The sequence below is a fragment of the Macrobrachium nipponense genome, chromosome 26, assembly GCF_015104395.2.
Source record: "Macrobrachium nipponense isolate FS-2020 chromosome 26, ASM1510439v2, whole genome shotgun sequence".
Taxonomy (NCBI): Eukaryota; Metazoa; Arthropoda; class Malacostraca; order Decapoda; family Palaemonidae; genus Macrobrachium; species Macrobrachium nipponense.
The window spans coordinates 66660514-66685513 of NC_087215.1; the positions used below are offsets into that span (position 1 = coordinate 66660514).

Below are 25000 nucleotides of genomic sequence, written 5' to 3' on the forward strand. Positions count from 1 at the left end.
AAGATAGGAACGCTCTCCAAAGAGACCTTAACAAAGTATATGATTGGGCAGAGGTAAATAGGATGGTATTTAACTCTGATAAATTTGAATCAATAAATTATGGAGACAAAGAAAGCTATATGCATATAGGGGACCTAATAATGAGACAATCACAAATAAGGAAGCAGTTAAAGACCTTGGTGTGATGATGAATAGGAACATGTTATGCAATGATCAAATAGCAATTCTGTTGGCAAAATGTAAAGCAAAAATGGGAATGTTGTTACGGCACTTCAAAACAAGAAAAGCTGAACACATGATTATGCTTTATAAAACATATGTTCGTGTCCCACTTGAATATTGCAATATGATATGGTACCCACACTATCAAAAGGATATTGCACAAATAGAGAGTGTACAAAGGTCCTTTACAGCTAGAATAGAAGAAGTTAAAGACCTTGACTACTGGGAAAGACTACAATCCTTAAAATTATATAGTCTAGAAAGGAGAAGAGAACGCTACATGATAATTCAGGCATGGAAACAGATAGAAGGAATAGCAGAAAATATCATGGAACTAAAAATATCAGAAAGAGCAAGCAGAGGTAGATTAATAGTGCCCAAAACTATACCAGGAAAAATAAGGAAAGCACACAGGACATTAATCCACTACGCACCAGCATCGATAATGCAGCGTCTATTCAATGCGTTGCCAGCTCATCTGAGGAATATATCAGGAGTGAGCGTAGATGTGTTTAAGAATAAGCTCGACAAATATCTAAACTGCATCCCAGACCATCCAAGATTGGAAGATGCAAAATATACCGGAAGATGTACTAGCAACTCTCTGGTAGACATTAGAGGTGCCTCACACTGAGGGACCTGGGGCAACCCGAACAAGATGTAAGGTCTGTAGGGTAAGGTCTCTCTCTCTCTCTCTCTCTCACACACACACACACACTTCCTCTGATCAGTGTCATCAATATTACTAATATTCATATTGTTGATTGTGTTTACTTACAAAGGATTAGAAAGAATATATATGATTTTAATCAGTTTACCTAAAACCATTTTATATTACAAATCTAATTTACAAAACTGGTGAAATTTAAACAAATAAGCATTGATTTTATCAGATGACTGGGATTACCCACGTATCATATATATATAATATATATAATATATATATATAGATATATATATATAATATAGTATAATATATATATCATATATACATACATACTTTATTTATAAATAATATAATATATATCTATGTATATGTTGATATATAACACAGTAAGTAAAAACACTCCAATCATAAAAATATATTAAAACAAATGGCCTATTTCTGTCAGGTCACGAATATGTTCAAAGGCATCCAATAGTAGAGGACGGCTTCACCAATGCAAAAAAAAAAAAAAAAAAAAAAAGCATTAATCAGAACACAAATAAGTAAAACGCAAACGAGGGAGAAAGCCGTCTAATGAACCCGTTTAATTAACGAACGTTAATAACTTTTAATAACTAGGCCAGGCCAATCAACCTCAATTAACCTCTCTCCATAATCTGTTGGGGATATTACTTATCGTCAGATGTCAACGGATTTATCGGTGACGGTGCGTTATATATGTAATTATATATATTCACATATCTATGCAATCATATAGATTCGTTTTATACCTTTAGTCGCTCGATCGCAGACGTCATCTGGTCACTACCTGGACGGGTGACCGTCACGGGGTGGCCAGACGCCGTCGGCTTGTAAGCCGCTCGTATATCCTTTGCTCGAGGCGTTGGGACAGCAACCTCACCCTGTGAGTAATTGCTGATAGCCTGAAAAAAAATGACAATTTCTGGTAGAACTATATATATATATATATATATATATATATATATATATATATATATATATATATATATATATATATATAATTATTCTCGTTATATATTTAGAGATGTGTTTTTTAAGATTATTCAAGCTTCAACGGCACGAAAACTATACAGTAAATGGTCTAATTATAAGTTTTATTGATATTTATTTTTTTTAACGGTGAATGTCCACAACAAAGACGAACTGAAGAACTTTAAGCCTTTACTTTGCTTCTCATAGGCCTATGCATTTGAATCGAAACCTCCGGTGGGTGAGCCAGTCACCATTATAGGAAAAAACACCAGCTGCGGATAGTTCCTGTTAACTCCATAAATAAATAAAAAAAAATAAACCAACAAGCAAATAAATGCTTAAATATATAAATAAACTAGGCCTATGTATTTGAATCGAAACCTCTGGTGGGTGAGCCAGTCAGAAAAAGACACCAGCTGTAGATAGTTCGTGTCAACCCCGTAAATAAATAAATGATATATAAATACGTATTTGCACAAATATATAAATAAATAAAGAAATAACTGAAAAGACTGTATTCACCACTAAACCTCGGCCATGAAAGGTTTGATGATTTTCACGCCTGAGGAGATGAGTCTAGTCAAAGCCCGTTTCACAGTCGCGCTACGAAAACATTCGTCTGCGGCCATCGTTCCCTCTTTCGCTCGAGCGTATAATTCGTCAGTCGATTTTTTTTTTTTTTTTTTTATCCTTGACTGGCGAGTCTGGCGCTGTATATTCAGGTTTTGATGTTTTTTCCACGTCAACACGAATAGACTTCTCTGTGTATCTCGAAGTTTCAGTGCAAACAAGTGCAGAATACACGCATTCACATACACACACACGCACACACACATTCACATACACAGACACACAAACGGCCATACTAAGTTGGAATATATCAAATAAAAACTTCTTCAAATAATGCTTTAACACGTACTCATTCAGATATTCTGTTGTATCGATTTCAAATAACTATAAAATAAGCGATCATATGCAGTACCTACCACCTAGCACGTTAAAAAAAAACAATTACGGGGCAATAATCTTGTCCAGGGAATTAATATGAATTCATACAAATACAACAGAAATAAAGAAATAAACAATAAAATATACAAAATCTACTTGATTCAACAATGAGGGCCGGTTACCTGGAGCGCTTGCATCATAATAAGACAGTTTCTAATCAGTAGAATCGTGCGCGCGCATACTGATGACGTCACGGCCTTCCCTCGGTTATAATAACAATCTGAGTGATGACACCAGTCAGTCAGTGTCAAGTAATCATTGGAAGATGACCTCGAGCTCTGCTTCTGTGCTTTCATCGTGTTTCATAGCTTACTTGGTTGTGATTTTGCTACTGTGCTTTCACCAGGTGTTATAGACCTATTACAGTGCTAAAGCTTGTGATTTTGTACTGTTTTGCTCAACGGTTGTTATAGACCTATTACGTGCTAAGCTGATTTTGTTACTGTGTTTCACGGTTGTTATAGACCTATTACAGTGCTAAAGCTTGTGATTTTGCTACTGTGCTTTCAACGGTTGTTATAGACCTATTAGTCTTACAGTGATGCTACTGAAAGCTTCAACGTTGTTATAGCCTATTACAGTGCTAAAGCTTGTGATTTTGCTACTGTGCTTTCAACGGGTGTTATAGACCTATTACAGTGCTAAAGCTTGTGATTTTGCTACTGTGCTTTCAACGGGTGTTATAAGCCTATTCGTGCTAGCTTGTGCTAAACGCTTCAACGGTGTTATTAAGCCTGTTGTAGTGCTAAAGCTTGTGATTCTACTACTGTGCTTTCACCAGGTGTTATAGGCCTATTACAGTGCTAAAGCTTGTGATTTTGCTACTGTGCTTTCAACGGTTGTTATAGACCTATTACAGTGCTAAAGCTTGTGATTTTGCTACTGTGCTTTCAACAGGTGTTACAGGCCAGGTGTAGTGCTAAAGCTTGTGATTCTGCTACTGTGCTTTCACCAGGAGTTATAGACCTATTACAGTGTTAAAGTTTGTGATTTTTCCGCTGTGCTTTCACCGAGTGTTATAGGCCTAGTTTAGTGATAAACTCATGATTTTAAATACGCGTCAGAGTTCAGAGGCTGGCATTTTGGTGATATCATGATAATCTTGAGGTTATGAATAAAAACCACTGTTTATACACTTGTCCATCCGTCGCTATGCCTGCTACGAGTGATAATCATTAAGAATAGTAGAAAGTTATAAAGTTTATAAATTTGTAAAGCTGATTGTCACTGCACTACCGGCTACGAGTGAAAATCATCAAGTTTCGTAAAAAGTCATTAAATTTATACCGTGCAAGGTGGATTGGCAATATATATCGTCACAATATTTGCTACGATTGCAATTATAGAAAGTATTTTTTTTCTTAAAAATAATAAAAAAAAAAAACTACTGTAGCGCGGCTATGTCTAGGAAAGATTGTCATTCTTAGCCTTGATGTCCATTGAAAACGAAGATGGTTAACACTAAAGTGACAGGGAAGTTTTATGAAAATAAAATATGAAGATCGAATTAAAAGTTACGAATAACATTCATAGGAGAAAGTGACAACGGAAGCACAAATCACATGGCAAGAGAAAGGTAAGTTCTGTGCGCTTTCATTTACCATTATAGTAGGCCTATTTCATTTGAGTAAAGTCCAGTACTAGGATGCAATTAAACTTTTGATCGATATATGATATTTCACGTTTAAATACGTTTCTTTAGTATTTATACGATTTTTCAATGCTGTAAAAAAAAATTGCGTTTAATGACGTTTAGACTGACTCAGCGTTGCCACTTCGTGATTATGGTCGTAAAGCGTTGAAAACCGGTGGCTGTATCTTGTCCAATTTTAATCAATCCATTGCCGTCGGGTGATTTACGGCACGTCAGTCACCAGCCACCGCTAATCAGACGAGTAATTGATGACTTGTTAGACATATTTCAGTATTTTAGAACGTGTTTGACACCCAGTTCTGCTCCTTTTTTTAAAACGTTATGGTCCAGCGTTGCCAGTTTCACATTGTCGCCCACTCTGACTCTCCGTAGAACATGTTAACTTTTCTCTAAATTCTCTTCATGTTTCAGATTATAACACCTAAATTTAAGGTGTATGGAAAGTTCAACTGTCTAATTTTCAAACAGGTTTTATACCTTGACCCGTCCAGCCGTCGAGACCTCATTGTATTAAAGATGAAACATATCAATTATTATTCATCAAGATCGTCATGGATAACGATTCCGTATTCTGATTGACTAGAACCGTTTTAATTGCCAACCCCGCCGTAATTTTGCCACATAATATAAACCAACAAACAATAAATGAATATCTTTGCGCAACGTACATAAAGCTGAGAAATTATTTCTTAACATAAGGAATCGACAGTACGAAACTATTGGAAAAACACAGATTATCCTCGAACATAACAATATCCACGGAATATGCAGATGTGAATAAATGTCTGTCCATTCCGATTAGGCCTATGCATTAAATAAATTACCACTTTATATATCAAAAGCCCATTATTCTAGACAAAATCGGTGAAGATTGCCCAGATAACCACCGAAATGAAATAATATTTCAACCCTGTCACGCACCGCCAATGTAAGCCATGTGTTTTTGAAACTGTCTCCTGCATTAGACTTAATCTACCTTTAACCTTTGAAGAATTCAGTCAGTTGCGCGTTATATCTTTTATATGGCATTTAGTTCGATACTTTGATTCTTTGTTAGCCGTCAACGTAGCTATTAAGGGACTAGTGATATTACACTACTAGATGCGAAGTGTTATTACACGTCACCTTACTCTGAGATAGTACTAGGCACGACGGAAGCTCTTGGGACGACGTTGTTTAGTACTAGCCCGTCAGGGATCAAAGTATTATTATATGCACCCATTTCTATATTGCGTGGTCGACAAATTATTTATATTATATTATATATTTATAATAACAGACGATATCTTGTGCGGCCGTCTACTTTACACGTACCATGCGGTGTTTAGTACTAGCACCTCGGAGTACGTGACGCATAGGCAGCGCGTCAAAGCAGTAACAACTGATTTGTAAATGATCATTTAGTGCCGATTTCAGAAACGGTGTCTTTGATCTGCTGAAATATCTAAATCGGCGAGACTTCTGGCTGCAAAGGTTTGTGTTCTCCTGTACTATATTTAGTTGATTTCAAACCAGCTTTCCCAAAATTGTGTATCCGTCCGCCAAAAGTCGGTACGAACACCTGACATGAGATTGTGGGCGGGGAGGAGGGAGTTGGGGGCCGGGGGTGTGGGTTGGGGTGTTGACTTAGTGCGAGTTTAAATTTTTGCGTGAGAGTAGTTAGTAGGTTAAGTTAATAATGCAATGTCTTGCACATGCGTACAGAATGAAATAGTACGTTACACATCGGGAATTAGCTATGATTAGTTCCCATGAAGTGTGAGGTCTGGTATACTCAAGTGTTATTGAAATAGACCTAAAATGAGTCGTAATTAGCTCCCTTGAAGTGCGAGGTCTGTTTAAGTCAGGGATATTCATATAGGCCTAATGGCTAAAATGACAAGTTGCTCTGTTTAGCGGGTATTCTCTTAAAAATTTTTAGGTTCGATTTAGATGCTTCGATTGGAATATACTAAAATATTAAATCATATAAGTAAATTAAATGCTTCAGTAACAGTCAGTATAGTACCAGTGAGGGAGAAATACGTAAAGTGATATATTAATTCAGAAAGGAAAAACGCATTTATATAGCCATCAATGACGTCAATAGACAAAAGAATCCGATAGAAAGTTAGGTCACTATTTTCCCCAAGGGGAAAAAAAGCGTGATCCGACCTCCAGCTTACTCGGACCGCGTGCAAGATTTTCCCCTCACGCATAAGTTGTGAACATTACGTATATTCTTAACTTTAAGTAAATTAAAACGTGCTAAAAAATCTACGGTCAAACAGAGCCATTTTTCACCTATACAAAAATTAAAATAAATGCCTTTATAGGCTTTTCCATAGACCTTTCCTAAACCCCCAACAAGAACGACAACATCAACAACAACAACATTAACCAAGTAATCTGTAGGCTCACTCCCCGAGTAAGCGACGTCAATACAACGAGGTAAAGTTGGAAACAGGAAGCCCTTAGGCCAATAGCGCCCCACAAAAGCCTTTGAAGCGCCCTCCACAATGGATAGCCTCACACAGTAGACCCGTGGAATCACATGGCGAAACATCAAAGAAAAGAAAAAAAAGGTTTGAATAGGGGCGCGGGAACGGGCATAATGAGAAGGCACGGGCGTGTTTGAAGATCGGACGGAGTTGAGACATGCAAATTATCCGAATTAAGGAGACCCGGGAATAGAGCAGCAGTTTCCCCTTAAATCGAGCTACATTTCACTGGTCGGTTAATTTGGAAATGCGCGCGCACGTATTTAAAAACCTGCGTACACGCATACTCAGTCTCCCATACATAAATACATATACGTATATACATACATGTATATATATATATATATATATATATATATATATCATATATACATACATATGTGTGCATGCGTTTGTAATAAAATTACAGTTAATAGAAAATATATATATACATATATACGTAGATGTGTGAGTGTGATGTGTCTATATTATTGCACAGATACATTCAACATGCGTACCTGCATATGTTAAAACGAATTCTTATTCACAGCACCCTGAAATAATTGGTAAATAATCCTTTGAACATGACAAAGAAGCATTATACCGTGTTCGGTAAAAGTGAAATGAAACACCACCACCTGTTGCTCCAACAACAAAAGAAAAGAAGTTGACCAAGACTATTGTGGAAGATCGCTTCAGAAAGAGAGAGAGAGAGAGAGAGAGAGAGAGAGAGAGAGAGAGAGAGAGAGAGAGAATTGCTATCAATGTCCTTTAAACTTTATTTCCCGTCTTTATTGGTCTTTTTCGTTAGAATGTTTCTCTGAGCTTGCTGGATTTTTCCTTCCTTTCAAAGTTCGACTTGATTGAAACAGGGTAGGATTCTTTCTATGTGCAATATCTTCGTTTTCATTCCTTTTATTTGCATTTTTATCGTTTTTACTATTTCTTTGCTTCGCTTTTATTACCGTTTTCTCTCGGTATCTCTTCTCTTCTCTCTCCATTCCGTTATTACACGTTTACCTTTTGTTATGATTTTCGTTCTTTCGCTTTTCATCATTGCCCTGTCTATAATCACTGGTTTATCATTCTTGTTTAGAATAGAGCATAGGATTTAACCCGAAGGCCAAGCGCTGGGACCTATGAGGTCATTCAGCGCTGAAACGGTAAATTGGCAGTATGAGCTTTTGAAAGGTGTAACAGGAGGAAAACCATCAAAGCAGTTGCACTATGAAACACTTGTTAAGAGAGGGTGGAAAGTAAGAGGGAAGAGAGAGAATATGAACGGAGGTACAGTAAAATGAATGATAGGGGGTTGCAGCTAGGGACCGAAGGGACGCTGCTGAGTACCTTTAAGCAATGCCTACGGTGCACTGGCGGCACTACTACCGGACGGGGGTGTCTTTCTTGTTTATTTTTTCCTACGATCACTTTTTATTCATTCAATTGTTTCGTCTCTTCATGGTAACGCTTAATACCACTAGAAAGCCTAACCGTGTATATAAACTTTTTAATGTTTTTTCTAAACAACAATCCTCTCATCGACAAACGTTTAAAGGCTTCTTTGAAAAATAAAAAAATAAAAAACCAAAGCAAAAACATCTCGAAGTGACAGGGTTTTTTATGGTGTAATTTTTACCGGTGTTTTTATATATATATATATATTATATATATATATATATATATATATCTATATATATATATATATATTTTTTTTTTTTTTTTCGGCATCAACTCTCAGTACTTGACACAGACCTTGAAGCTTATGGAAGCTTTTCATCATTAAAAGAGAATTTATGATAGCTTTTTTTTTAAGGTGGCGCACGAAGAACGTGATGTATGGCATCACATACATACATACATACATAACATAGTATATATATATATTATATATATATATATATATATATAATATATAGATAATATACAATATATATATTATATATAATTTATTATATACTATATTATTATATTTTACATATATATATAATATATATATATATATATATATTATATATTCATAGCTCCTTGACAGTGTTTAGTAAAGACGAAAGCACTTGGATTTCTGACTTATCATTTTCCTGTGGTATTCGCTTATTAATGAAGTCAACGTGCATCTACGTGATTTTTAAGCATATATTCATATACATTTACATATGTACTATTTGCATGTATGTACGCATATGTATAAATACACATATTTCGATATTGCAATCATATTTCTATTACAAAAATTATTTGGATTTTCGTAACGTTTGCAAAGTAATTTTCATCCCAAGAAACTCGTGATATTAAACAACCCTCACCCCCCTTCCCTCACCAGTTCCATCCACACCTGGGATATATCTCATAATGATCCTTTTTTTTTTTTTTTTTTTTTTTACATATTTCCGTTTTTTCTACGATGAATTGTGCTTATTCTTCCTTCAAACTCATCTTCTTATTGGTCTTCTGGCAAAAGGACTGTTCCAGCTCTGTATTCCAAAGGGAATCAGGATGTCGTTCAGTTCTCGGAATCGTCATTGGAATATAGAATTTAGGCCAAAGGCCAAGCACTGGGACTGATGAGGTCCTTCAGCGCTGAAAATAACGTTGAAACAATTGTCAGGAGGGGTTGAAAAGAGAGAGGCAAGAAAGATAATATAAACGGAGGTACAGTAAAGGGAATGAAAGGGGTTTCAGCTAAGGGGCCGAAGGGACGCTGTAAAGAACTTTAAGTAGTAATACCTTTGTTTAACCTCAACATCGTTTCTGTAACAAATCAAACTTTATTTTGTTGGCCAGTCAGAATTTGTCAGGTTCGTCCAACATTTATGCATAATCTTAACTTTATATACGTAATTAGTTCAGAAATGATTAGTTTTCACACAGAAAAGGTCAAATTGTTTACGTTGGGTATCAAGGGTACAAATAACACCAGTGTTTTTCAGTCGAATGCCTCATTCAGTTTCAATCACTCAGATTGCTTAAGAACACGTTGAATATGGCGTTTGGTGGTAAAAAGGTTCAGTGATTACAAAATATGGTGTTCAGAACTGTAAAGACCAGAGTATGGTGTTCAAAAGTTGTGAGGAACAAAGTATGTAAGGTGTTCAAAAACTGTAAAGGCTAGACTATGGGGTTCAAAAGCTGTAAGGTACAAAGTATGGCTTTCAGAACTGTAAGGACCAGAGTATGGTGTTCAAAAGCGGTAAGGAACAAAGTATTTATGGTGTGCAAAAACTGTAAAGGCTAGACTATGGTGTTCAAAAGCTGTAAGCAACAAAGTATGGTGTTCAGAACTGTAAAGACCAGAGTATGGTGTTCAGAACTGTAAGGACCAGAGTATGGTGTTCAAAAGTAGTAAGGAACAAAGTATATATGGTGTTCAAAAACTGTAAAGGCTAAAGTATGGTGTTCAAAAGCTGTAAGCAACAAAGTATGGTGTTCACGAACTGTAAGGACCATTAAGAATCACTCAGACATTCTTCAAGGTCCTGAGTGACATTATCACGCACCTTCGATCAGAAATGAGGATAAAAATCAAAGGATACGTAAATCTATTCAGAGGCAAAACTAAGACATGCTGGATTTGAAAATCGTTGATCTGCAAAAGGTATACTTCGAGAAAAGATCCGTTTCAATCCAAGAAAATACCAGTACTTTTAAGGTTCATCTCGGCGTCCCTTGGGCCCATAGCTGAAACCCCTTTCATTCCTTTTACTGTACCTCCGTTCACATTTTAAACCTCTCTACTCTCGATTTCCCATTCAGCGCTGAATGACCTCATAGATCCCAGTGCTTTGCCTATGGCCTAAATTTAGAAAACCTTTCTGTAGAACCTCAGTAAACCTGTACATATGACTTGTCAGCAATGCTCACGATGTAAACAGAGGAGCTTCAACATAGGAAATGACTTCTAAGGGAGAATTAATTCTCTTCTAACTTCTCTCTCTCTCTAATCTACTCGTCTCTCTCTCTCTCTCTCAAACTACTGATTCCCTCTATGTTCATAAAAGATAAGTCTCTCTCTCTACTGATTTTCTCTTTATTCACGAGAGATACAGTCTCTCTCTCTCTCTCTCTCTCTCTATCAGTTAACAGTTGTTCCATTATCAAGCCATGACACACTCTCTCTCTCTAATTACTGCTTTTCTCTTTATTCATGAGAGATACAGTCTCTCTCTCTCTCTAACTACTGATTTTCCGTGTTCATAAGATAAGATACAATATTCTCTCTCTCTCTCTCTCCCCTCGTGTTTTCTCAGTCTTGAAATAACTTTTCATCTAAATACATGAAGCTGTTTGCCCTCTCCCTCTTTCCATTACGTTTCTTGCTCTTGTTCCTCCTCCTTCTTCTTCTTCCTTAGTTCTTGTTTTTCATCACCTGAATGAATCAATTGACAAAAAGGTTTCCATGAGTGTCATATTCCGCTTTTCCCTTTTGTGCCCATTGTTTACTCCTTCCTAAGTTCTTTGCTCACCTCTCCCCCTTTTATTACGCTCTCTTTGCATCCATTTCTCTGATCTGTAGTCTACTTTCTCTTTCCCCCACTTTCTTCTGCAAACAGATAGGTAGGAAAAAAATTAGTTTAACACAGGAGTGTGAAAACCTGTATTGGTCTATATATACATTCATGCATTATATATACATATATATATATAATATATATATATATATATATATATATATATATATATATATATAGATATTTGCTAACCCCGTTAGTCTCTCGTTCCTTTCTCCTCCTCCGCCTCCCCCCCCCCCTCCCCCCCACCTCCACCTCCATCCCCCCACCTCCACCTCCACCTCCACTTTCTCTCTATCCCACTCACCAATCTTCTCTACGTCTCTCCTTTCATGGACACTCCGCCAAAAGTTGCAGTAACCCCTTTTCTTTATCGAAATGTCGCCTTTTCCTCAGTTTGTATGGTGTTTCGACGTTGCATAGAACCAGTGGTTATTCAGCAACGGGACCAACGGCTTTCCATGACTTCCAAACAACGTCGAGAGTGAACCTCTATCACCAGAAATACACAACATCTCTCACGTCTCAGTGGAATGGCCGAGAATCGAACTCGCGGCCACTGAGGTGGCACGCCACTGAGGCGCTGCCTTTTCCTCAGAAATCATCCCTTTTGATCGGCGCGTTTTCTTTTCGTTTCGCTTCGTTTTCTTCTCAAAATGACTGACTCTCGATTTTTTTTTTTTTTTTTTTTTTTAGAGAGCTAAAGTGTAATGAATGCTCTTCATCTCTGGCCTGAATCCAGACTTCGGCGACTTCGGCAGAGCCTTCCTTACTGCGGCATTCCTTCCCTTCCTTCGTTATTGGCTAATAAAATCCGTTCGTCGAGAAATAAGCGTTTGATGGGGCTCCGTCGACGGGCCTCGGGGCATCGTTGACTAAAACGCCCTCTCCCATGGGTGGCTCAGAGGTAAAACTCTGTGTTAACAGTGCCCCCCTGGGTACGTCTCACGCGAGGTACACCGCAGGCATTACCGAAGGTTTTTTGCAGCGTCCCTTCGGCCCCTAGTTCCTCATTGGACGAGTGGTTTTTCGTACTTGGCTACCATTCTGGTGGTCCAAAGTTCGATTCTCGGCTCGGCCAACGCGGAGTCAGAGGAATTGATTTCTGGTGATATAAGTTCATTTCTCGATATAATGTGGTTCAGATCCCACAATAAGCTGTAGGCCACCATTGCTAAGTGGCCAATTGGTTCCTAGCCACGTCAAAATATCTAATCCTTCGGGCAAGCCCTAGGAGAGCTGGTAAGCAGCTCCTTAGTGGTCTGGTAAAACTAAGATATACTTAACTTTTTTTCTTCGGCCCCTAACTGCGACCCCTTTCATCCCTCCTACTGTACCTCCGTTCATATTACCTTTCTTCCATTTTACTTTCCTCCATCCTCTCCTCGTAGGTCCCAGCGCTTGGCCTCAAGCCTAAACTTTATATTCCCGTTCCTGCACAGAGCTAAGAAGCTTGTACCGAAGTGTGTTTCACAATACCACTAGATGTGTTTGTTGGATTGGGCATAAATTAACCCTCATTACAGCAAGCGATTTGGCAATGATAACTTTGCATTAATTTGTGATAATTACGCTGGAGTAATTATCACATATGATCGCTCCTAGGTTAAATGATGTTACAAGATGAAAGCGGGGTTTTCAGTTTTAAGTTAAACTTGTAATATGATGAAATACGTGGTTATTTCGTACTTCTTGGAAGAGAGTAAAATGGATAATATATAGCAGTTACAGTAAAAATTGTATATAATATATATGGGTGCATGTATGTATATCTGTATGTATATCTGAATATATGTTTGTTTCTTACTTTTTCGTTAATAAATTCAGCTTATGATGTAATGAGTTACTTGGTTAATTCGTATTTCTTGGAAGAGATGGAAATGGGAAATATATCACATTTTACAATATATATGTATGTATGTATATCTGTATGTATATCTGAATATATGTTTGGTTCTTACTTCTTAAACTCAGCTTATAATGTAATGAATTAGTACGTGGTTATTTCGTATTTCTTGGAAGAGATGAAAATGGGAAATATATCACAGTTGCAGTAAAAGCATTTTATGATATGTATGTATGTATGTATATCTGAATATATGTTTGTTCCTTACTTTTTCGTTATTAAATTCTGCTTATGATGTAATGAATTACGTGGTTATTTCGCATATCTTGGAAGAGAGGAAAATGGACAATATATAACAATTGCAGTAAAAATTGTATATGATATATATGTATGTCTGTATGTATATCTGAATATATGTTTGTTTCTTACTTTTGCGTTATTAAATTCAGCTTATGATGTAATGAGTGACGTGGTTAATTCGTATTTTTGGCAGAGAGGAAAATGGAAAATATATCGCAGTTGCAGTAAAAAAAATTTTGTAATATATATATGTATGTATATATGTATGTATATATGCATTTTATATTGACACACGTCCCACAGGTGAGAAATGTCATAGTGGCTTCCCATATGACAAAACTGCCTCAGCGGCTGACTGCGGGATTCCTGCATGCCCCTTTTTATTACGATGCTTAGGCCCCGTCCACACAGTCGAACTTTGGTCGACGAACTTTGTCCGATGTGACGTCAGACGCGGAGAAACCGCAAGAAAAGTCAGAACTTTGCCACGGTTTCTCCGCTTCTGACGTCACATCGAGCAAAGCTCGGCCGTGTGGACGGGGCCTTACACACTGCAGCAAAACATGTCATAAATAGGTTGGCAACTTATCGCATACACATCACAAACGAGTTGAATACAAGTGAGCGATTTACAATGCCAAAAGATTAGTTCTCTGCTTATAGTGACTGTTTTCAACATGTTTCTCAGATTAGGTCTCGATTTACAGTCGTTGACTTGTTTCCGACGTGTTTGTGATAAGTATGGCATAAGTTGCAAACTTTTTGATAACACATTTTATCGTCGTTGAGACACACACACACACTGTAGCCATTCTTAGACAAATGCCCCAGTGTTACCAAGGATCCGTTCGCCATTTACAGTCGACGACTTGTTTCCAACTTATGTATGAGATGTTGCCGACTTCCTGATGACAGTTTTCCTGTAGTGTAAGCACACCCTCTACGGCCATACGGAGATTGACAAATGTGTCCCCCACCTGTAATTTTAGGAAGAGTACACGATGCGTCAGTAAATGTGGCTTCCCCCGCCCCCTCCCTCCTTCTACCGATGTGGCACTAGAGAATCTCATGGCACTGCAAACAGGATGTCAAGTTGCAAGGTTGCAAAGCAGAAACGAAACAGATGAGCATATGACTGAAATGTTAATTACCAACGTTAATGCTTACTCGGCGAGGAAGCCTACAAACTACTTTGTTGTTGTTGTTAGGTGTTAGGAAAGTCTAAAAAAAGGTCTGAAAAAGGTGTTTCGCGTTGAGTTAAAGATACAGGAATTTGAGGATAGGATATTTATGATTTATAAATGTAAACAAATAAGTAATGTGCATAATTTTCAGTGGTGAAACAATGCTCTATTTGACCGTAGGCTTTGGCATGCGCCCCGAGGAAGCTGGAAGTCGGGTCACGCCTTGTGTTTTATAAACTCCCTCATTTCGGAACCAGAGAAAATCTGTAAATGGTCGAGTTTTTGAATCTGGCGATATTTTGATCGGAAGTGAATCAAAACAGAAGATTGCTCGGTAGTGATTAGTTTATGAAAGTATCCAATTTACTAACTCTCCTCATACCACTAGGACCTTCTGACCTAATCAGATCGCCATAGAACACTTACTTTCGTTTTAAGGAATCTAAATATTCTATACCTGGTGCTGGCGATTCTGAGGTCTTGATTATCACGACTGGCAACTTACGGGTCAACAGTGCGTCCGATTTCTTTTAACCAGTAGGTTGCCAGGACACGATAACAAAACCTTCAGACACGTTGACCCGTGGCCATAGCCCTTAAATGATGCCTTCAAAGCTCAGAATTTATCACTTTGTGATATAATTTTAGGAAGACGTTTTTTTCATCAGTGATAATCCCAGTAATTACTGAGCCCTAGCTGGTGAATGTTTTGTGAATTATTATAATCTTTCTTTATTTATTCCGTGGCGGAATCATAAGACCAACAAAATCGTTTTGTTTAAAAATCTTATATTAAATAAACGTCAAAGACGTTTCACTAAATCATTTCACTAAATCGTTAAAAAAATGAAATATGTCGGATTTTTAGTTCATAAAAAAATAAAATTCTCCTTTTTACTGTAAATGAATTAGTTCGTATAATGGATTTATTTTTTATTTTTTTAATTGTAAATGAATAGTTTGTATAATGGATTTATTTTTCTCTTTTTTACTGTAAATTAATAGTTTTATATTTCTCCTTTTTACTGTAAATGAATAGTTTGTATAATGGATTTATTTACCCGGAAAAATCATTACTGCTAGATCATTAAAAAACATTTTTTTTTTAATACCACGTCGTATTTTTATTCATAAAAAAAATATTTTACTCTACCTTTTACTGCAGACTGAGAATTTGTACAACGAATGACGAGAGATTAAAGCAAAGCCAAAAATATCCAACCTTCGAAATGACGTCTCGTTATATTTCGGCGCCAGTGGAAAAGATGAATCAATTATGGTGTACGAATTTTAAGAAATTTGGTTGGTCTTCCGGTTAAAATCAAAATAAATTTTGAATAATGTGTTAACCAATCGCAATCTCATGTCCGCATAACTAGTATATATATATATATATATATATGTAACTAGATATACTATATATTATAGCTAGATATTAATACTAATAGAATATACAAAATATGGCTCATTCTTCAAATATGCAACGAATTTAATGTTTCAAAGTAACGGCTTTGATTTTTGCCTTTGCTAGCGGGCCGTTCATAGCCATTTCTGTATATACTATATAGTATATTTAAACCAAACCTAACCAAATAATGTCATTCATTCAGACTTCTTATCGAGAAAATATTTTCTTGAATATCATCTCTTGACGTGTATTTTACTGCACAAGATCATACCCGGACGGTACTGCAACCAGCATTATTGTTATTATTAGTATTATTGTTATTATTATTATTAATTTTTTTTCTCTACGACAGTCCTCCAATTCGACTGGGTGGTATTTATAGTGTGGGGTTCCGGGTTGCATCCTGCCTCCCTAGGAGTCATCACTTTTCTTACTATGTGCGCCGTTTCTAGGAACACACTCTTCTGCATGAGTCCTGGAGCTACTTCAGGCCTAGATTTTCTACATTAATTTTCAGGGATCTTGAAATCGTGCCCTAGTCGTTCTATTATTATTATTATTCATTTTATTAGTTATTCAGCCATTGATTTGAAATTCAAGTTTCCAAAGAGTATGGAAGTGAAATTCAGAAAGAAAGATCCCACTTATTAAAAATGAACAAAATAAGTTAATAAATAGAAAAATATTTTTTTTTAAGTATTAAAAATGCGGGAAGAACATTATCAGGATAGTGGTAATGCATTGTACTTTTGTTTGAACGTCTGAAGTTCAAAATGTTCTACTCTTATCCCCACTTAAAATAAGTAAGTTGAGTACTATTACCTACGTGTAGCGTTACAGAGAATCCCCAGCGGTATTACGAGGCGGTTTCCCCCGTGAACTTTCACCTTCCACCTATCACTGAACCCCATTTAATCAAATTACCGTTAAGTCGTGTTGCGTTTTCAAAAAGGCTGTAAATTTGTGAAACACATCACCTCTCTTCAGTTTTACAGGACTATTTTTTTGGGTGGGATTATAGCGTTGTTTCTGGTTAACTGTATTTGAAGTTACAGCCATTATGGTTAAAAATAGAAAATAAAAAAAAGTCCTCTTAAAAAATAACTTTATTTTTTGAGGCTTCAAATATTTTTCCCCTTTCGCTGTGTAACATTTTATGTGAGGATAAAGCTTAATGTCGACCTTTAGCTCAAATTACGTGCATGCTCAGAAATATGTATATTTAATATAGTATAATATAATGATATATATATATATATATATACCAATAATATATATATAATAATAATATATATATATATATTATATACATATATATATTATACAATTAATAATATATATATATATACATATAAACATATACATATATATACACATATATATATATATATATTATATATATATATATGTATAATATATATGTACGTTATACATACTACATACATACATATATATATATATATATATATATATATATATATATATATATATATTTATATTGTGTGTGTGTGTAACGCATTCCTGGTAAGCGATTTCAAACGGTGCAAATATCGTCCTTTGATACCAATCTGGCAGTTTTGAATTTAATTTAAAAAAAGTACTTTACCCCTTTTCTTTCCACCAAAATAACCGTCACTTCATAAACACAATGAATTATGCAAATTTCGCTTTAAAGAGATGTCGAGGTTTTTATTAATTTCAATTAAATATTCGCGTTTGGGGGAATCAATTATCGTATTTGCTACGACGTCATTTTAAAGCACTCAATCAATGAGACATAAGTCCATCGTTTAGAATTGCGTTTGAATGTAACTATTTCCCGACGATAAAAAGTCAGCAAAATTGTTTAAATAAAAAAAAAATAGGCTAAAAAATAAGGCAAAACTTATCTCCTGTTGCGTTTGAATGAAAGAATTTCCTTCATAAATAATTGCGCAAAACAGACTAAATAAAAGATTTAAAAAAAAAAAAAGATTTAAAAATTAATAAAATAAAAGTTGAAAATTAGGCAAAACTTACCTTTTTGCGGCTTAATGAAAATATGTCCTTAGTAAATAATAACGCAAAATAGAGTAAATAAAAATAAAAAATAAAATTGTTTGTGAAAATAAGACAAAACCTACCTCCTGTTACGTTTGAGTAAAACATATTTCCTTGATAGATAATCCAGGCAAATTAGGCTAAAGAAAAAATGCTAAAAATAAACTTGATAAAATAGGCAACACTCACCTCCTGGCCCCCTGCTGACTTTGGTCATGAACCCCATGGGTCGGTTGGACTGGCCGTGACCTGGGGGTGGCCATGACCCGAACTGGACGGGCACCGACCCAATGTGGTTCTCACCTTCCTCCTCGTGCAGCATTTTCAAAACGGCCGAATTATGCAGGTGCGCTGCTATGGGAGGTCGAATCAAGATGGCGTCTGACCTGTTCGTGGGAAAGAAACGACGGTTAAATTTGACGAGGTGGTTACGATGTGGATTTGATTGGTTACATTTAGACCTTGGCATACCCCAAGGTTTAGCTAAAGATTGATGTACTCCAAGGTAAAATACCATCGACATTACCCAATCAATGCTAAAGACCTTGGCATAACCCCAACGGTTTTAAGCTAAAGAACACCTTGACATACTCCAATGTCTAAAAACATTGACATACCCCAAGGTCTAAAGACCTTGACATACCCCAATGTCTAAAGACCTTGACATATCCCAAGGGTTAGCTAAAGACCTTGACATATCCAAGGTCTAAAGACCTTGACATACCGCAAGTTCTAGACCTTGACATTCCCCAAGGTCTAGACCTTGACATGCCCCAAGGTCTAGACCTTGACATGCCCCAGGGTCTAGACCTTGACATGCCCCAAGGTCTTAAGATCTTAAGATGGCCAAAGGTCTAAAGATTTAAAGATGGCCTAAGGTCTAAAGACCTTGACATACCCAAAGTGCTAAAGACCTTGACATAACACCAAGGTCTTAAGGCCTTGACATACCCCAAGGTCTGGAGATCTTGACATAATATAATGTCTAAAGATCTTGACATACACCAAGGGCCAAAGACCTTAACTTACCCCAAGGTCTGAAGACCTTTTGACTTCTTGTCCTGCTAAGTAAAGGACAAGAAGTCGAAAGGCCTTGCAGAACTCCGTCATTTCTCTTGTCTCTGTGGAATTTTTCATATAATTTATTATATATTATATATTATATATATATAATATATATATAATGTATAATGTATAATGTATAATGTATATTGTGTGTGTGTGTGTAAATGGTAAGTGCTGCAGTGACATAGGCAGCCTTTTGGAGCAGTCCCTTCTCCATCAGTGTTATAGTTCGTCCCAGTTTTCACTTACTCGGGGAGTAAACCTGCAAACAACTTTGTTGTTCTTCTTCTTCCTCTTCATGCTGTTGTTGTTTTTGTTGGGGGTAGGAAAGTCCTATGGAAAACCCTACAAAGGTCTGAAAAAAGGTGTTTCGCGTTGAATTAAAGATATAAGAATTTTGTGATAGGATATTTATGATTTATTTATTAGAATGAGAATGTAATAAAATAAATAACTTGCGTAATAAACAGTACAGAAAAATTATTTCTAAAAAAATTCAGAGTATTTATTTTAATTTTCTTTGGTGACTGTAGATTTGAGCACGTGCCCCGATTCAGCTGGAGGTCGGATGACGCCTTGATGAATAAGAATTAGAATAATAGAACAAAAAATAAAATTCCACGTTGAGCAAGAGTTATAATAATCATGACGAGGATATATTCGGTATATCTCACCATAAGTACGACACTAAAAATATCAGATCAGCACGCTTATATCACAAAGTAATCTGTTTTCTATTCAAAATATCAGAAAATTACGATGTTCGAACATATACCATCGCTCTTCAAGTTAACAACCTTTTAAAATATCTATCATTTAAAATAAAATAAAAAAAATTGAAAGGAAGATCAAGCAAGAAAACTTATCCAAAAGGCGTTTCCTTTCACGCTATTTCAACAGAGCTCAAACCGCGAATAAACGCTTTTGAACTTATTCTGGGAGAGATACAGCATCGCTCAAATCCACTGGCGGGGAAATTCTGTGTAAAACCGTAAATGAATTCACCCCCATCTAAAAAAAATGGACAGGCGAGGAAAAGTCGACCTTGTGGTCGAAGACGTTAAGGTGAATAATAGCTCACTCGAAAGCGAACGACTCGAGATCGAAAAAGAACTCTTATGCTCTCACGCAATAAGGTCGAGAATACCTCGAGCCCACTTTCACACGTTACAGTGACCAACTTTACCATTTGTGATTTCATTTTAAAAATAGAGAGAGAGAGAGCAGGAGTGCCTTTGAGGAGGTTAAGGCAGCTCCGTGCCCACTTGGCACCCGATTGGCACGATGCCCGCGGCGGGGTGAGTCATTTTTGACGCTTGTGAATCATGCATGATTCGCCCTAGACTCATTCGCCTTCGTGAACCCTCTGGATAATTCGTCCATTTTCGGACCCCTGGTCATATATATATATATATATATATATATATATATAGGATATAGATATATAATATCTATATATATTATATATAGGCTATATATATATATTATATATATAATATATATACGCAAATATATATATATATATATATATTATATATATATCTATAGATATATATATATAATATATATATATGAAGATTTATCCAAGTAGGTATTTAATTATGCATTATCAATGCCTATTACCTAATACCAGAAGGACGTATATTCATGCCATCTGTGGCCCATAACAAGCATACCATACACACACACACATGTATATATATACAAAAAGTTTTCTATTTTTCTATACATATTTTTATTATACTTCTATAATTATTATATATATATATATATATACATAATATATATACATATAAGCTATAGTTAAAAAAATATATATATATACATTATATATAGTATATAATACTATAGTTCACCAAACAGCACGTGACAAATATGTACGTAAATAGCCACATGAAAGGTGAAAACTTAAAGACAAGTACCAAGCGCTTTCGTGTATCGCCTACACTCCTGTGGCTATTTACAGTGTATATATATATATATATATATATATATATGTGGGTGTGTGTGTGTATATATATATCGAACTACAAATGTCCTTTAATATATAATTCGCTCTACCCCGGAATTAAATATATTTTCATATATGAAGATATATTAATTCCGGGTAGACCGAATTAGATATTAAAGGACATTTGTAGTTCGATTAGATGTATATGAATCCAGGTAATGATAATGACTACTAGGATATAGATATAGATATATATATTATATATATATTATATCAATATATATATGTGTGTGTGTGTCTCTTACTACGTACATATGTACACAGGTAAGTGGTAGCCTTACAGGTGTTATAACTCCCAACAATACTGTGCACCATCAAGCCCTGACCACCGTACAGCCAGAAAACAAGCTCTATCAAACAGAAATCACGACGGTGACTCGTCGCTTTCATCTGCAATCGATTGACTTCTAACACAACATAAAACTCAGACCTGCAGATGCAACGGGAGCTGCGATTTCCAGGGGTGAAAGCATTTCCCAGATTGATAATGCACATCGCAGGCGGCACTGAAAGCATCTGAAAGCATTGAAAGAATCTGAAAGCCACTGAATCAGACAATGACCGGTTTCCCAACTGAATTGATTGAACGCCATTGTCATTCAGAAGAAAAGGTTCAATCAGGCAATCACTGTCATTCGTTTGATGGAAGCATTATGATAATGAGATGTGAGGTGACCCTTTTTTTTGGAGTTATTTGAATGTGATATTATAATACTTTAATTAATGACATTGTGCTCTTTTTTTTTCATTTATTATTCAGCTGCTCAGAATTAATGCCCGGCTGTGTTGAATGATATGAGAGAGGATTATAATGTAAGTTTATATTCATTATGCATCAGAAAAAATTGAATAGTATTTGATATATAATATATATAATAATATTATATATTATATATATATTATATATATCATTAATAATAATATGTGTGTGGTGTATATATATTATATATAATTATTATATATATATATATTAATATATATATATATATATATATATTAATATATTATAATATATATATATAATTATATATATATATAATTTTTTGTATATTATATAATAATAATATATATATATATATATATATAATATATATATATATATATATATATATATTATATAAAATCCCCCATTCTATGTATAAATAAATGTAATGCCACGGTCTTAACGACCCTTGACTAAAGGCAAGACTAGCAAAGGGTCGTTAAGACCGAAAGATCTCGGGCCGTTCTATGGCATTACCCTTTATTTATTTATATATGTTTATGTATGTGTATATATATGTATATATATAATATACAGACATCGAGCTACAAATGTCTTATAATATCTAATTCGCTCTACCTGGGAATCAATATATTTTCATATATGTTAACCAAAGGGAAATTTTTTAGTCGACAAAAAAAAATTCCCCTTCGGTTAACATACATGAAAATATATTAATTCCGAGGCAGAGCGAATTAGATGTCAAAGGACATTTGTAGCTCGATGTATGTGTATGAATCACGGTAATGTGATATATGTCTGTTCTATATAGTATTATTACACGTATATATATGTATATATATATATATATATATATACATATAAATATATGTGTGTGTGTGTGTGTGTGTATGTATGTATACATATATAATACAAACACGCGTGTATGTGTGTGTGCAGCAAAGAATTATTTATTTATTTATTTATTTTTTTTTGTGCTGTAAAAGTGTATTCCATGAGAAGCAATGTAAACACCCACGCCAAAGCCATGTGCATTCCCGTTGACAACACTTCAGTCTTGTTCGCTGTCGAATATTGGCAGCTGGAAAATGATTAGCATATTCATACTGAATGCGCAAGTGTTCCACCGATTGGATTGGAAACGGCGATTGTCCTGCGACGAAATGGTTTTAAGAACGTTGCTTGAGCGAGAGGCGACATCATCGTCACGGAATCAGACAAGAGAGACTTACTACATTAAACAGGAATCAGTAAATATTAAGTAACGAAGACACTTATGATAAATTAAAGGAAGATCCCCCTGACAAATGTTGTACGTTTTAATAAATCATTTAGAGCTATAGTAGGAAATTATCAAATATATAGACTTCCTTGAATTCATGAGGATTGATATTCCTCTTGCCACTCCCCACTCGCCCGCCCCTCTCCCCCCACCCACCCTCCTCCCCATCATATCCACCAGAGGTTTTCATTGAAGTTAAGACTTTTTTTTTAAAAAGATATCTACTTCCTTGAATCATTAGAGGTAACCAGTCTTTCCATCCCCTATTTCCACGTCTCTCAAAAATCCACGAGGATGGAAACTCCTCTTACCACTCCCCTTCTCCCCCCCACCCACCTTCCTCCCCATCATATCCACCAGAGATTTTCGTTGAAGTATGACTTTTTGCAAAAGTTAGCAGATTTCTCATCCCCTTCTTATTAAGCTTCACATCGTCCCACGTAAACCACTCGGAAGGCGTCATACATAAATGGAAACAGATTCAACGTCCCCTTGAACTTCATCATCAAAATGCCTTCAGTCTAGACGCGCAATCGTTAATTACTTGTCCCGATTGAGATGTGCCTCCTGTATGTAGGATATTGCTACCAGATGGAGAACATTTAACCCAACTGGCACAGGTAAAGCGTCAAGATTAATTACACGATACGTGACCAACAACAATTTTTTTTTTTCGTTGACTTTTAACAGTTCAGCTGCGTTACGGGCAGTCCGTTCTCCCTCCCGCGAGCGAATCTGGACTAATATTTTGAAGCGGGGAGTTTCCTAGCTCGCAGCAAAAGATCATCTGGCTTAGTTGCGCAGTAGATGCTACCCTGACCCTCTGTAATAGGGCCATTATATTCAAAACTGAAAGGGGAAAAGACGGTAAACTGTCTTGCCTATAGATGCTTCAATCGTATAAGGGAGCAGAGAAATAAGCCTCAGCCGTATAGATGAAGTCTTCTCCGGCTGTTTTTCCTAAGTCCGCTAAGCTAACACTGGCGTTGCCACCTCGCTGGCCGCGAGTTCGATTCTCGGGCATTCCACTGAGGTGTCAGAGATGTGTATTTCTGGTGATAAAAGCTCACTCTCGACGCGGTTCGGAAGTCACGTCAAGCCGTTGTTGGTCCCGTTGCTGGGTAACCGTTACTGGTTCCATGTAACGTAAAAATACCATAGAAATAAACGAACGGAGTTATTAGTGTCACAGTAAAGGTCAAAATTGGCTGCACTCTACTTCCTACATGTCCTAACGGGCGTTATGTCCACATGGTTCGGGAATGCAGAGGATTTGACACAGATCGTCAGCTCTGTGTAGCAGACTTTACCTGGAAGGGTATCAACAACCCGAACATGGACGACACAAAGACGTTATTATATATAATATATATATATATATATATATATATATATATATATATATATAATATTATAGGTATAATATAATATATATATGGTTATATATATATATATATATATATATATATAATATAATATGTATATTATCTAAGTCAAATCTAAGTGCATTCGTTCTGTCTTTAACTTCAGATTTATAGAACTGTAAACGTACAGGGAGAGAGAAACAATCAGACTTTGTCTTCAGCCTTTGAATGTATAAAAACCGCAAAAAAAGTAGAAATAAGATAAATA

The 25000-nt window shown here is 35.9% G+C and overlaps 1 protein-coding gene and 1 long non-coding RNA gene across 8 annotated transcripts in view; one reads left to right on the top strand and one right to left on the bottom strand.

Moving 5' to 3' along the window:
- Positions 1-25000, bottom strand: part of LOC135200360 (uncharacterized) — a 199070-nt gene that overhangs the window by 75476 nt on the left and 98594 nt on the right. For all 5 annotated transcript variants that reach the window (XM_064228965.1, XM_064228964.1, XM_064228968.1 and 2 more), the window contains exon 2: positions 18476-18672. In XM_064228965.1, coding sequence (XP_064085035.1) covers positions 18476-18672 — 197 coding nt within the window. The remainder of the gene's footprint in view (positions 1-18475; positions 18673-25000) is intronic.
- LOC135200362 (uncharacterized) overlaps positions 3468-25000 on the top strand; it is a 218663-nt gene continuing 197130 nt past the window's right edge. For 2 of the 3 annotated variants that reach the window (XR_010311272.1, XR_010311270.1), the window contains exon 1: positions 3612-4466. This is a non-coding gene — a long non-coding RNA (uncharacterized LOC135200362). Of the gene's footprint in view, positions 3568-3611; positions 4467-25000 lie in introns of those variants that run through there. The other variant, XR_010311271.1, reaches the window with a different exon arrangement.